This window comes from Phocoena sinus, chromosome 19 (assembly GCF_008692025.1).
Source record: "Phocoena sinus isolate mPhoSin1 chromosome 19, mPhoSin1.pri, whole genome shotgun sequence".
In the NCBI taxonomy this organism is placed as follows: Eukaryota; Metazoa; Chordata; class Mammalia; order Artiodactyla; family Phocoenidae; genus Phocoena; species Phocoena sinus.
This window is the reverse complement of record NC_045781.1, coordinates 15,807,516-15,821,118: the sequence shown is the minus strand read 5'-3', so window position 1 is coordinate 15,821,118 and position 13,603 is coordinate 15,807,516. Positions and strand designations below refer to the sequence as shown.

Here is a 13,603-nt window from a genome sequence, read left to right as displayed (position 1 = left end):
CGGTCTTCAGTTTTTGATGACTTTTTCTGATGGCATTTAAAATTCCATTTTCAAAATGGAATTAGAATAATTTAGGAGGCAAAGGAGAGCAGCAATATCACAAAAGCAGCCATTTATTTGGCCTTATTCTTCCCTTTTGTTCTTCTCCATCCATCATCTGTTTTCCTTCCAACATTTATGACGGTTAATATCCGTCTCTAAGTGGTAGAAGCTGGAAGAGTGGGTATCTCGGGGGTGGGAGGGTTGCTAACTGAGGTGGGCATGAGAGGACTTATAAAGGTGCTGAAAATGGTCTCTATCTTCATCCAGTCAAGTGGTCACACAAATGTATATATATGTTAAAAGTCATCAGCTTACCCCCAAGATTGGTGCTCTTTATTGTGTATATGTTACCCTTCAATCAAAACAATTCCTAAAAACCCTCCCTAAAATTCCACACCTTTTTATGGCCATGATAGATATTATAGTCTTAGAAGTATTCTTCCTCTCCATATTTGCTATTCCAGATTTATAGAATTTTGGTACTCGCTCCTTCTTCCTAACCCAATTTTGTCAGATTGGGAAAGTGCTCAGTTAATAATCATCTCCCCAGATGCCATTGTAGCCAAGAGTTGTCATGAGATACAGTGTTAGCCAATGAGAACTAGGCAGAAATTGGCTGGGTAGGGCTTCTAGAAAAGCTATAATTTTCCTGATTCAAAAAAGGGTAGATTGGGTGATAATGGTGTGCGGGTTCATTGACTGTAACATATGTGCCGCTCTGGTGGGGAATGTCGACAATGGGGGGAACTACGCGTGTGTGGGGTGTGGGGTTTATCTCTGTACCTTCTGCTCGATTTTGCTGTGAACCTAAAACTACTGTACAAAATAAAGTCTATTTAAAAAAAAAGTTTTCAAAGGGATAGATCTGGCTCTCATGTGTCTTTTGCTCTCTGTCCCGTCCCCCGCCTTGTTTTCCTGCTCAGAATATAGACGCTTCTTAAGATCATGAAGCAGAAAGCCAAAATCTAGGGATGGCGGAACAGAAAAGCTAGAAGGAGCGTGTGTTTTTGAGGGCTGCTCCTGAGCAGCTACACCAGCCTTGGATTCCCTATTTTCTTCGTGTGACATGAGAAAAAGAAAGCTCTATGTGTTTAAGTCTCTGTTATTTGGCATTCTGGGCACATCTGACAGTCCCCAACTAAGATACAAGCTTTTTAGCTTTATTCACGGTGGCAAAGACTTCTTGAGACAGAAGGGGACTTTCAGGTGCTAATTCACTGTGGCTTCGGGCCGTGGTATCACAAGGGCCCAAGGCAAAAAAAAAAAAAAAGGAGGACCCTGAAGACACCTGCTAAACTAAGAAGACTTCGTTTGCATGGTCCTATCCTACCTTCTCTTGATGAGTATTAACTGCTCACTATGGGACCTGAATTCTTCTAACGATGGAAGGAGCTGGCAGAGGATCTTGGTTCATCTAAACTTTTCTGAGAGCCAGTAGTAAAGTATTATATCAACTACTTCACTGTTTCGCAATCTATTTTCAACCAACTCCCACTTTTGATCAACACAAACTGTACTTTCTATAGACTGCATTAAGAAAACCAGGACTTTCCCCTCTCCTGGGAAATGCCACACGTCCTATCATTTCCCCTGCCTGCCCCCAAGGGTTCCTGCTACTCTCCCCACCCTTCTTGAGAATCAGCATTATAACTTAAGTTTCCTAAGATTCTGCAAACTGCAGTTACCCTGGTAAACTCCAGTGATGCCACAACTACTAGGGGAAGATGACTTGCATATGTGACAGAAGTAGGTTAAGGGAAGAAAGCAGAGGGAAGGTTGCGCTGAGAAGAGGAACACAGAGCATTCAGTTTTGCCCTGAGTTGGCACAGCTTTTGCAGGATCAGCCAGCACCTGACTGCAAGCACTTCTAGCTTTACTAAGAGGATCTGTCCCACTTCTACTTCCAAAGACTCTCCTGCCTCTCCTTTTTGACTCAGGGTCAACACTGAAAGGCAATCCAAGGTGACAGCCAGAGGCCTTCTGCTCTTTTCCAAGGGTAGCGTGAGCCCATGAAAGCTACCCAGTGGTCTGGGCTGGAAGCTGTGGGTAGCCAAGGGGATGGGAAGTGGGGGACTTTTTAATCCAGTTCTTGCTCTGAAGGTCAGCTCTGCAGGGACAGCAGTGGAGAAGAGGGATCAGGCAGGAAAGAAAAGGTCAAACAACCTCTTCAAGATGCCAGGAATAAAGGAACAGCCTTCTCCCAAGTTCTTATTTCTATTTCACAATTTATATCCAAGACCTTATAAACATTCTTGCTCATAAATGCTAAATGACACAGCAAATTTAGTAGAGAGCAACAGTAAACTGTGCCTCCCCTCTATTCCCTGTGTATCCAAAATATTTAGAGACAGGGAGGGACCAATGTAAGATCACAGCATCTGGGATCTGAGGTTACAGCAGGAACGAGAACATCTGAAAGGCTGAGAGATGCCGGTGGATCCTAGGAAACTGGGGATGAAGGTCATTCCTTCATGGTTTCAGGGAAAGAGCGAGGGCCACCGGCAGGAAGGCTGGAGACCGTGCAGACATTCCTTGTGGGACGCAGACGACATGACCTTACACCCTTGCCTGCGCCCTTGTGTCCTCCTGTGTGGGATTTCCAGGACTCCTGGGGGATGCCAGGGAAATTGGTTCTAACCTGGACCCTCCCAGCGCAGTGCGGAGTACAGCGCAGTGGTGACCACTGTGGACCCCAGGGCCAGACTGCCTGGGTCCCAAGTTTAGAATTCAGCTCTTCTATTTACCAGCTGTGTGACTTCAGGCAAATTACTTAACGTCTTTATATCTCCGTTTTCTCATCTGTAAAATGGGGATGAGTATGCCAACCTCACAGAAGCATTGAAAGATTAAATGAGTTCGTCTTTGCAAAACTCTTAGTGCAGTGCCTGGTACCTAGTATCATTTGAATGGGCAATAAATGTTGGCTGGTTTCCTATGTCTGCTGTAACAGATTGTCACCAACTGGGTGGCTTAACAGAAATGCATTCTCTCACAGTTCTGGAGGCTAAAAGCCCAAAACGAGTATCACTGGGCTGACGAAAACACATTCTCTGCCCCCTCCAGCTCCTGGGGGCTGCTGACATTCCTTGGCTTATGGCCACATTGCTCCAATCTCTACCTCTGTGATCACACTGCCTTCTCCTCTTCTGTCTGAAATCTCCTTGTGCCTCCTTCTTATAAGAACATTTGTGATGTTTAAGACCCACCCAGGTAATCTAGGATAATCTCTCTATCATAATACTCTTTTTTGTTTGTTTGCTTTTTGCGGGTACGCGGGCCTCTCACTGTTGTGGCCTCTCCCGTTGCGGAGCACAGGCTCCGGACGCGCAGGCTCAGCGGCCGTGGCTCACGGGCCCAGCCGCTCCGCGGCATGTGGGATCTTCCCGGACCGGGGCACGAACCCGTGTCCCCTGCATCGGCAGGCGGACTCTCAACCACTGTGCCACCAGGGAAGCCCTATCATAATTCTCTTAATCACACCTGTAAAATCCTTTTTTTAAAATTTTTTGCCATGTAATGTAACATTCACAGGTTCCAGGGATTAGGATGTGGTTATCTCTTGGAGGGACCATTATTCCACCACCACAGCTGGTATAATATTATTGGCCAAGAGTCCAGTCTGATAACGGTAAGCAGGTGGACAGAGAGTGAAGGAGGGAGGGGTCTCTGCAGAGGAAGGTTGGGGTATGGTTACCAGCAGCGCCTGGCAAAAACCCATGATGCCCACTACAGAGGCCAACAGAGACAGGGTCTGAAGGGTACTCCTTAGATGCTAGTACTGACCTGTTCCTTATTTCTCTTCTTCAGTGCTGCTCCTGCACTGGAGATGGCTGCAGAGGTGGAGGACACCACTATTGGGATGACAGAGAAAGCCTGGACAAGTGGTGGCTAAAACAAGAGAATGCAAGTGGGGAAGGGCATAAACCGTCACCTTCATACTATCATAAGGCCACTCCAGGGGCTCAAAAAGCGTAATACGCACATGCAAGTAGGCTGAACTGCACTGGCATAAGGGAGCAACAAAATCTAAAGTCCATTTGGATGTACTGGTCTAGAATCATCTTCCCTCTAATTCCCCAGGAGAGTTCCATTCTCTCTGGCATTCTGAAGTTCTTCACTTACTGTTATTTATTTAAAGTTATGTGCCCCAAATCGCAACGGATCCTCTCTATTTCCACTGCTACATTCTCCTGAATCCATGCCGTCATCAACCGTCCCTAGATGACTGCAGTGAACGTCTATTTGATCGCTCTGCTTCCAACTTCATTCCCCTGAAGACCATGCTTCACACAGAGCTGGCGTGAGCTTCTCAACTCTCAACCGTCCCTCTCCTCTTACGGCCCGTAAGTGACTTCACGCAGCTTATGAATGGAACCCCAGCTCCTTTCTGTCATCAGGAAGGCCCTGCGTGGTCTCGCCCTGGCCCACCACGCTCCAATCACACTGGCATTTCTGTTCCCCCCAGGTGCAAAGGTGCTCGCTGCTTCCTCCACCCAGACCACTCTTCTTCCGGGACCTGACACAGTCCCTTCACCAAATTCAGCTCAACCTCTCAGATGTCAGTTCAGCTCAGCTGTACCTCTCTGACCCCCGGCACACCACGGCCGCTCTCCCGGTCATTACTCTGCTTCATTTCCTTCCTAACGTCTGTCACTGTGCAATCACTCCTCTGTTCCTATTTGCTTGTTTTTCCTTATCTCCCTCCACTAGAATGTATCTTTGTTTCCTCAGGTGTGTGTTTCAAAAGTCAGAGAGGGAGAAATAGCAAGAAAAGAACAAGGGTGGCTAGGAGGTTGGGCCCAGCTCTCCCGAATCCCTGCCGCTTTCCGAAGTTAGATGGCATTCCCGTGCCCTAAGCCTATTCTACCAGGTGGCTCGCTCTCTACGAAGCTGTCCAGCAGGCTTGGGTGGAGGGACCACTTCTACTTATGCGCATCCATTACGTGTGGAGCACTGGCCTGGATGCTTTATATACGCTATCTCAGGGACTCCTCACAGAAGTCTTGGGATGTAAGTATTCCCATCCTCCCTTGACTGAGAAAGAAACTAAAGTTCAGAAAATTGATCTGCCTCAAGGTCACAAGGGAGGGATTTGTATTTGAGCCCACGTCTGCATGACTCTGAATCCCACGCTATTTCCACCCCAACAAGACATAGGCTAGGAGAAAGCAATCTGTTTCAACCGGGAGGGCGAAAGACATCTGTTGGGGGCAGAGGGCAGGAAACTATACAGAAAGAGGAAAATTGAAGAATAAAAGGAAGCATAAAACCTCTTTTCTGAGATTGAGTAGAATTACAGAAGAAATCACCTAGAAAAGAGAAGAAGATGAGATAATCTGACTTGGGAAATGGGGGAAAAAAATGTTTGGGATTGAAAAAAAAATTCAGAAACTAAGGACAGAAAATCTGAGTTTGGAAATCAGAGTGGGGATCTCTTGGTGGGGTGGGGCGGGGGGAGAACAAAGATGCTGGCACCCTTTTCACTGGGTTCGAGAGGAGACAGCGCTCAATTACTGATCTTCTCCTCTCTGGTCACATGACTAGTGCTGGTATAAAAGCTTTCTACCAGCCAGGTTCCTTACAATTTTTTCCTGTGTGAAATAGGCGGTCACAGCGGCTAAAGCTCTGTTCCTCTTTTCCACAAGCTTTCAGATTTCCTTCAGGACTAATCCCAAGAAGCCCTCTATCCGGAAACAAAGGCAAGACAAGGCAGCTGGCTTAGTACTTGCGCTCTGGGAAGCGATGCCGGGATCGGAACTGGAGGGAAACGGGTTGGGGCTGGGGGACAGGGGTGGGGCTGGCGCTGGATGAAATCTGTCGGAAACTGAATGCAAGGATCACATCCAGAAATGGGAGCCGGTGGGGGGGGGGGGGGGGCAAGGAATCGCGGGCCAGGCCCTAAGACGGGAGAGAGGACGGAGGGCCCAGACTGTGTGTGGGTAGTGAGCGCTACAAACCAAACAGAAACCGTTACCTCATTAAGAAGAGTTCCTCTGTTTATGGTCGAAACACCCAGCTCCGGAGCCAGTTACTGCCCATGTGCTTTTCTGAATATCCTCTAAAGTCGTTGGAGGGGCAAGCCCCAGAGGACAGCGCTGGCTCACCCTTCCTCCCCGAGGCCCCTCCCTACCTCCCCTTTTCAGTATAGTCCTTTTCAGTATAGTCCCAGAATTGGACAGGGGAGGGAAAGGTGGAGGAGAATTTGTGTTCTGCAAAAACGAGAAGGAAAAGAGGTAGGGAGATGGATTGGGGGCTGGGCACCTGCTTCCTGGGCGTGTGGCAGGGTCCTGAGGAGGAAGGAGCACTGGGTCGCGGGGCCTGGGTTTTCACAGCCCGAGCTCTCCTGAGAGACATTGTCCAGCTCCCTCCTTGCTGTAGTGAGGTTTGCCTTTTCTCTCTGCAGGTCTCTGGCTGAGGAAAGGCCTTAAGGAAAGCTGGAAACTGATTAATACTAACTTCCTGTATCTGTGACAAGAGAAGGAGAAAGGCTAGGAAAACCGGAGGGGGAATTCCCTTGGGAAGCCAAGGGTTGGCCTCCCCCAGAGACACACGATGGCAAACATAATTGCTACCGCTTAATATCCGGCCCCAGGCAAAGTCAACAATTGCTCTGAGCGGTTCTGGCAGGTGGTGTGTGCAGTGGTGGGAGCAGAAAGCCCTGGCCTGGGAAAGGGAGAGTGCCTGGGAGGATGTCCACAGACTGAGCCCGACCAGGGTCTGCAGGCTGTGAGGTGGTCCTCCTGACACTGCCCTTTTTCATCCTCTTCCAGAACAGTCATGCCCACCTTGGAAAACTCCTTGATCCTCACAGCCTACATCATCATCTTCCTCACGGGTCTCCCTGCCAACCTCCTGGCGCTGCGGGCCTTTGTGGGGCGCGTCCGCCAGCCGCACCCCGCGCCCATCCACATCCTTCTGCTCAGCCTGACGCTGGCGGACCTCCTGCTGCTTCTGCTGCTGCCTTTCAAGATGGTGGATGCCGCGTCTGACTTCATCTGGCCCCTGCCCGAGCTAGTCTGTGCTGTCACGGGTTTTGGCTTCTACAGTAGCATCTACTGCAGCGTGTGGCTCCTGGCGGCCATCAGCATCGAGCGCTACCTGGGAGTGGCTTTCCCCGTGCGGTACAAGCTGTCCCGCCGGCCTGTGTATGGAGTGATTGCTGCTCTGATCTCCTGGATCCTGTCCTTTGGTCATTGCACCATAGTGATCATCATCCAGTACCTCAACTCAACCCAGAGGCTCACAAACGAGAGTAGCATAATCTGCTACGAGAACTTCACGGCAGAGCAGCTGGAGGTGGTGATTCCCGTGCGGCTGGAGCTGTTCCTTGTCCTCTTCCTCATCCCCATGGCGGTCACCATCTTCTGCTACTGGCGCTTTGTGTGGATCATGCTCACCCAGCCCCACGTGGGGGCCCAGAGGCGGCGCCGAGCCGTGGGGCTGGCTGTGGTGACCCTCCTTAATTTCCTGGTGTGCTTTGGGCCATACAACGTATCCCACCTGGTGGGGTTCCACACGAAGGTGAGCCCCAAGTGGCGGGCAGAAGCCGTGTTATTGAGTTCCCTCAATGCCAGTCTGGACCCCTTGCTTTTCTATTTCTCTTCTTCAGCCGTGCGCAGGGCCTTTGGGAAAGGGTTGCAGGCACTGCGGCATCGGGGCTCCTCCCTGCTGGGACGCAGAGGCAAAGAGACAGCAGAAGTGGCGAATGTGGACAGGGGTGTGAGTCAAACAGAGGGAGCGCCGAGTTCTGACTACACCACAGACTAAGGATGTCCCTGGGCCTTCGGAGGCACTCTGGGTTTTGTATGAAGTGAGCAGGCTGGGAGAGGGAGAACACGGGCTCCTGGCCCGGATTCAGGAATCCTCAGACCCAAACCACGACTGGGACTGTAAAAAATCTCTCTCACCAGCTCTGTATCCTTTCCTGACTGAATTTTCCTTCCCAAAGGAGCACAGCTCCAGGACGAAAGAAGAAACAGTTGGGCATGGCAGCAGTAACAGACCAGAGTTTCCGAAGCAATGTAGAGAAATCAAATTCCGATTGTCCGTGTGAGGTGGTTGGTAGCTGAAGCAGAGAGCCCTAAAAGAACCTTGCCACCGGCTTTGAAACAACACCTACACACTGGTCTAGCTGTTGGTGCTAGAATGAAGCCACTGGGAAAGAGATGGGAGAGAAATTCTAAATGAGGTCAAAGAAGATGCAGGAAGGTTCTGAACCAAGGGGATTAGGAGGGAGGACTGGGGCTTAGAGCTATAATGACCTAGGTGTGGGCAATATCCATCTGGCCTGCTGCTCTTTAAGAATGATCCAGTCGTCTCCATGTGTGTACCTGTCTCCCCCAATAAACTGGGAGCCACCTTCATGTCTTCTCCCTCCATGGCGCAGGTCAGAACCCAGCTTGGCAACCATCAGTTAGAGCTCAACACTGATGAGCACGGGAAAAAACCTGGTCTGGCCGATTGAAAATAAAGATTAGGGATTTCCCTGGCAGTCCAGTGGTTAAGACTCTGTGCTTCCACTGCAGGGGGCATGGGTTCCATCCCTGGCTGGGGAACTAAGATCTCGCATGCTGCGTGGCATGGCAAAAAAAAAAAAAAAAAAAAAGAATTAAAATAAAGTCTATGAAACTCTGAAGAGAGCGCCCACAATTTTTGTAATATTTCTGCAAGCACAAGGAGAGCAAAAATAGGATGGAGAGCTAGACTCAGCAGTGAAGGGGGAGGATGGTGAAACCACAGAAATATGTTAAAGGTGCAATAAGAGTGGAGGGATGGATTCCTGTTTAGATCGATGAATAGAGAGATTGGACTCAGAAAGAGGATCAAGGCGAGTCCCAGCTCAAAGTTATTGGTGTATCACAGAGGCTTAAAACATGTTATCCTCCAGCTTAGAAACCTGCAGGGTTTTCCTTTCATCAGAAATTTTCCTCTCAGGAACTCATATCAGCCCATTGCCTGCTCTGTATCCTCTCTCCCTTCCCAATTCTACCTGCCTAACAGTTCTCCGCAAGAAGAACCCCTAGGCTGTGCTCTCCAACACCTAATAGTTTGCAACAGAGGCTATACATCGGAATAACACATAGAGGTATAAAAATAATACAAAGAGCCACCTCAGATCTACTGACTTGGAATCTCTGGGGGTGGGGCTGCAGCAGGTGAGATTTAAAAAGCTTCCCAGGTGATTATGAAGGGCAGCTCAGGTCAGGAACCACTGGCCTAGCTCAGGGGCCCAAGAAATTACCCTTCAGAGACCTTTTCCTGCATCTAAGTCCCCCTCACCTCAACCCCGTACTGCCTCATCTTCAGATTGTTTGCCTTTTCCCCTCTTATGAAACCCTACTCGACATTCACTTTCTTCGGAAAGACTTTCCTTATTACTCCCACTGGACTGGGAGCTCATTTTCTGTGTTTCTTCCTCAACACAACACCAGACTGGTGTCATAAGAGCTCTGATTTCAGTGTTGATTCCGCTTACCAGTGGGATGACCTCGAGCAAGTCGCAACCTCCAAGCCACAGTTTCCAAAGCAACACAATGAGGTTACCATGTGCCTCTCAGGGTTATTCCGAGGAGTCAAATGAGACTGCATAGATAAAACTGCCGAGAAACTATACAGTGTTATTTAGCTCTAAGATACCAACCTGTGTGAAACAAAGGCGTTCTCCCACTTAAAAGAGACATGGCAAGTAGAATATTTAAAATGACGGAAATAATATATAGTCAACTATACAGGATGGTTTGACGGTAACGTGTAAGAAAAAAATCTGGGATTTTCAGCTGACGGTAGGCTTCCTATGCATATGTGATATAGTACACCTTCCAAAAAAAAAAAAAAAGGAGCTGATTTGATTTTGGGTGGCATTAAAAGAAACTGAGTCTAAACAAGTTGATGACACAACCACTCCACTGAGATCCAATCAGTAACACACAGCACTGTGCAGCACGTTTTTAAAAAGGAAATTAACCCCAAGGAACCAAGCCCAGAAAAATGAACCAAAACGCTTTGGAGATTTAAAACATAACAATAGTAATAAAAATACACATTAAATGCCAGGCACTGTTCTACAGAAGGAGCCTGAGACAATTAAGGGAACTTTCCAAGGTCGGTAGTGAGAAGAAATTTGAATCCAGGTCTTCCAGACTCTGAAGTGCCTGCTTTTTTCACCAACATATGAGAAACAAGTAAGAGAATGCCCAATATGTGGCTGGACCAAGATTAGGTTCATTTTATAGAAGATGTATTCTCTGTAGCCCCACAAAGAACAAAGATCACGGGCAAAAGATGCAAGGAGTTACATCTTTAAACAGTCAGGGTAATCACTTAACCAAGGTAATCACTCCCCAGTCTCCAGGAATTTTGAAGTAGAAGACACTCATCTTAGAACACAGAGGAAACTCACACATCTGATAAGGGCTGAACCAGTTACCTACCAGAATCCTTCCAACTCAGAGATTCCCAGGGTTTTAGGGACATGGCCGCACTTGCTAAAAAGTGCAAGAAACTTTCTGGACCTGGTCTGAGACTTTCAGGGTGAAGTTTTAGCTACTCACTAACAAGTATTTGATCTCCATCAAGTCATTTGATACATAGCCCATCTCTTTACTGGGAAATTAACAATTCATTTGTTCACCAAATATGTACTGATGTTTATCTAATTATATATTTACTATAAGCCAGATAGTTTTCTAGGGGCTGGGGATGCAGAGCATATAAGAGACAAGGTACCTGCCCTCTTGGGGCTTCCATTCTAGTGGAAAAAAAATAGTTAGTAAACAAGCAACAAGAATTTTGAAGAATTTCAGAATGTGGCAAATGGCTTTTACAAATGGACCAAAATAGGGATATGGGAGAAAGTGTAATGAGGGATTGAGAGGGTTTAGAAGATTCTCCGGAGTCAGTGGTCGTCAGCTGAGACCTGAACAATGAGAAGGAGTTTCCATTGACTATTTCACTTCCCCTTTCTGGAAAAGATGCTGTCGTGTCCCTTCCTCAGAAATTCTCAACTGACCACATAACCCATGCGAAGAGCGTTCTGGAAACAGTAACCACAGGTGCAAAAGCCCTGAGGAGGCAGAAAACCTTAGCATCTCAGAGGCAGAGAGATGCTGCCCCCATCTCAGTGTGGGGACAGAGCAGTGGTCTGCAAAGTCAGGCATCTAGTAGAACCACAGGGGGCAGTTGCTGAAGCATAGATTACAGTCTTCCCTCCCCACAGTTTCAGAATCAGTAGGTCTGGGACAGGGCCCAAGAGTTTGTATTTCTAACAGTCTCAGGTGAAGTTGATGCTGGGATATTGTGAAATGGGGAGAGAGTGAAAGAGGAAGTCAAGGAAGTCAGGGGGACCGGACGACGCTAAGTGTTTTAGGCCCCAGATAGAAGTATGAGTTTATTGCCAGAGCTTTTGAAGCTATTCAAGGGTTTTAAGCAAGACAGTGAAATCATCTGATTTCCGTTTTAAGATGATCCCTCTGGTATCTGTGCTTACCACTGGAGATGGCTGTTAGGATCAAGTAGATAATATGTACAACAGAGTTAAGAACCATAAAGTATTCTAGCAAACACGGAGGGCTGTCATCAGGCTGGGAGCTCCCTGAAAGTGGGACTGTTTCCTCTTTCGTTAGAATTGGCCGTCCAAGAACCAAGGAGGAGGAGGCCTTTGATAAATAGAGGTCCCCAGTGTATGCTGGTTCTTCGGATGAGGGCACAGGGGGCGGGGGTTGGAGGCTAGCAAAGGCCCTGATTTGCGGTACTTGCCAATTTCTGTGGCACACACACTCCTTCCAGGGCCAGTTTCTACCGATGTGAAGACACTTGAACATGGGTCTGGCAAGCGATGCTAATAATCATCTCTTGCAAGCCAGCTCAAGCACGTCACTGGAGGCACCGCTCAGCACACATGCTCAGGTGGCAGACTGGCCCCATCCTACTTGAGAAAACGTTCTCTCTCCCTGGCTACAGATCGCACAAGCCTCTGGCGCAGGACTCTCAACGCGATAAACACTAGCTAAATGTGGCTGGCTGGGCCTGATCCAAGCGCATCCGGGTGGCTGCTTAGATTGCGGGGCTCCTCTGAATCCCCTGCGGGATGACAGATGGGTAAACAGAAATATTAGTGCCTGGTTAATGAATAACACAGACAGCAGCCTACAGCCGCTACCAGGAAACAGGGGTAGAGGGAGCTGGCTGAGGCTGACCTGGGGGCCCGACCAGCAGGAAAGGGGAAACTGGCATTCACTGTTTCACTTCCCCTTTCTGGAAGAGACGCTTCCCCAGAAATTCTCAACTGACCACACAGCCAGAGCTTACATGTAGTGTGCTTTTGTGGGGATCGCTGCAGTTAGAGAAAGCAGGCATGGGTGGGCCCGGAGACAGTCTAAAGGTAACTACACGGCCAGGGTTGCAACTCCACTCCCTTTAACTCACCTGCCCCTTACCTTCAGGTTTCTGTTAGTTCTCTCTCTCTCTCTCTCTCTCTCTCTCTCTTTTCAGCTTTCTCTACCTGCTGTGGTTAAATACTTTTGCCCCGTTATTTTCCTTTTCTTTATTTTTCTCTAGTCACCGGAAATGAGGACATTTCTCATCTACAAGTTGCACATTCAACCAGGAAATTGGGACAAAGGTCTCTAAGCCCTCAGATGCAGTAGTCCAGTAACCTACTTGGCAAAGTTTCCAATGTCTGATAAGGGAGAGGATGTGAAGGGGTGGGGAACCAAGGCAGGCTGTGGTCAGCTGTCCACCAGCAGCTCACCCAAGGAGGGGCGAGCCTCAGCTCTATCCTAACCTCGGGCTCCCTCTCCCCAAACGTTGTCCCCTGCTGTCTGTCAGCCTAAGCTGCAATCAGCCTCTAGGAAACAGTGTTAGGAAAGTAAACATACTCCTCCCAAATCCAGATGTTTTCAGTAAAAAGCCCACACTCACGTACAGCAGGCTCGAGTTTCTAAAGTGCCACGTCAGACACCACGTCATTATACGCGGGCATTCATTCATCCACAAAGGTGTATGGAGGCCTACTACGCGTCAGGCCCTGTTCTAGGTGCTAAAGACGTGGCAGTGAACAAGGACAAGACCCTGCTCTCATGCAGCTCACATTCCAGTGGGAGAGGAAGACAGGGAGTCAATCAACAGACACTCTGAGAAGACGCTAACGACTGTGAAGACAGTAAGACAGAGTCGGGGCAGGAGATGACTTTGAGGAATGAATGAGTGGCTTGGGAAGGCCACTGGAAGGTGCCTTTTGAGCTGAGGCCAGAATGACAAGAAGGAATCACGCAAGCCAAGAACTGGGGGGGGGGGGGGGGGGGGGGGAATGTTCCGAGCAAAGGGTTCAAGGCAAGTGCAAGGCTTGAACGAGATGAATTTGCACAAGGACCAGAAAGGCCAGGGTGACTGGGCCTGAGTGATGGCTAGAAGATAGGCGAGCATCAGATAATAGGGACGTCTTGAGGTTTCCGATAGGAAGCACAGCACATTGTCTTCTCCCTGCTTAACAGCACGGAAAACTGAGGCTCAGAGCTGTCAAGTGACATGGGCCAACCCTCATCAATACGGTCTTCTGACCCCT

At 48.6% G+C, this 13,603-nt stretch overlaps 1 protein-coding gene and 1 long non-coding RNA gene across 4 annotated transcripts in view; one reads left to right on the top strand and one right to left on the bottom strand.

Moving 5' to 3' along the window:
* The window catches only part of LOC116744656, a 52,510-nt gene extending 46,235 nt beyond the window's left edge, over positions 1-6,275 (bottom strand). Inside the window, exon 1 of the long non-coding RNA XR_004347118.1 lies at positions 6,017-6,275. This is a non-coding gene — a long non-coding RNA (uncharacterized LOC116744656). The remainder of the gene's footprint in view (positions 1-6,016) is intronic.
* FFAR2 (free fatty acid receptor 2) lies at positions 5,605-8,031 on the top strand. 3 transcript variants are annotated; one of them, XM_032614629.1, is made up of 2 exons: positions 5,605-5,741; positions 6,813-8,031. In XM_032614629.1, the coding sequence occupies exon 2, from the start codon at positions 6,820-6,822 to the stop codon at positions 7,807-7,809; it is 990 nt and encodes a 329-aa protein (XP_032470520.1). In that variant the 5' UTR covers positions 5,605-5,741; positions 6,813-6,819; the 3' UTR covers positions 7,810-8,031. The 3 variants fall into 3 exon arrangements, with proteins under 3 accessions (XP_032470520.1, XP_032470521.1, XP_032470522.1); XM_032614630.1 differs by lacking the exon at positions 5,605-5,741 and adding an exon at positions 6,449-6,669; XM_032614631.1 differs by lacking the exon at positions 5,605-5,741 and adding an exon at positions 6,449-6,672.
* Positions 8,032-13,603: the final 5,572 nt, after the last annotated feature.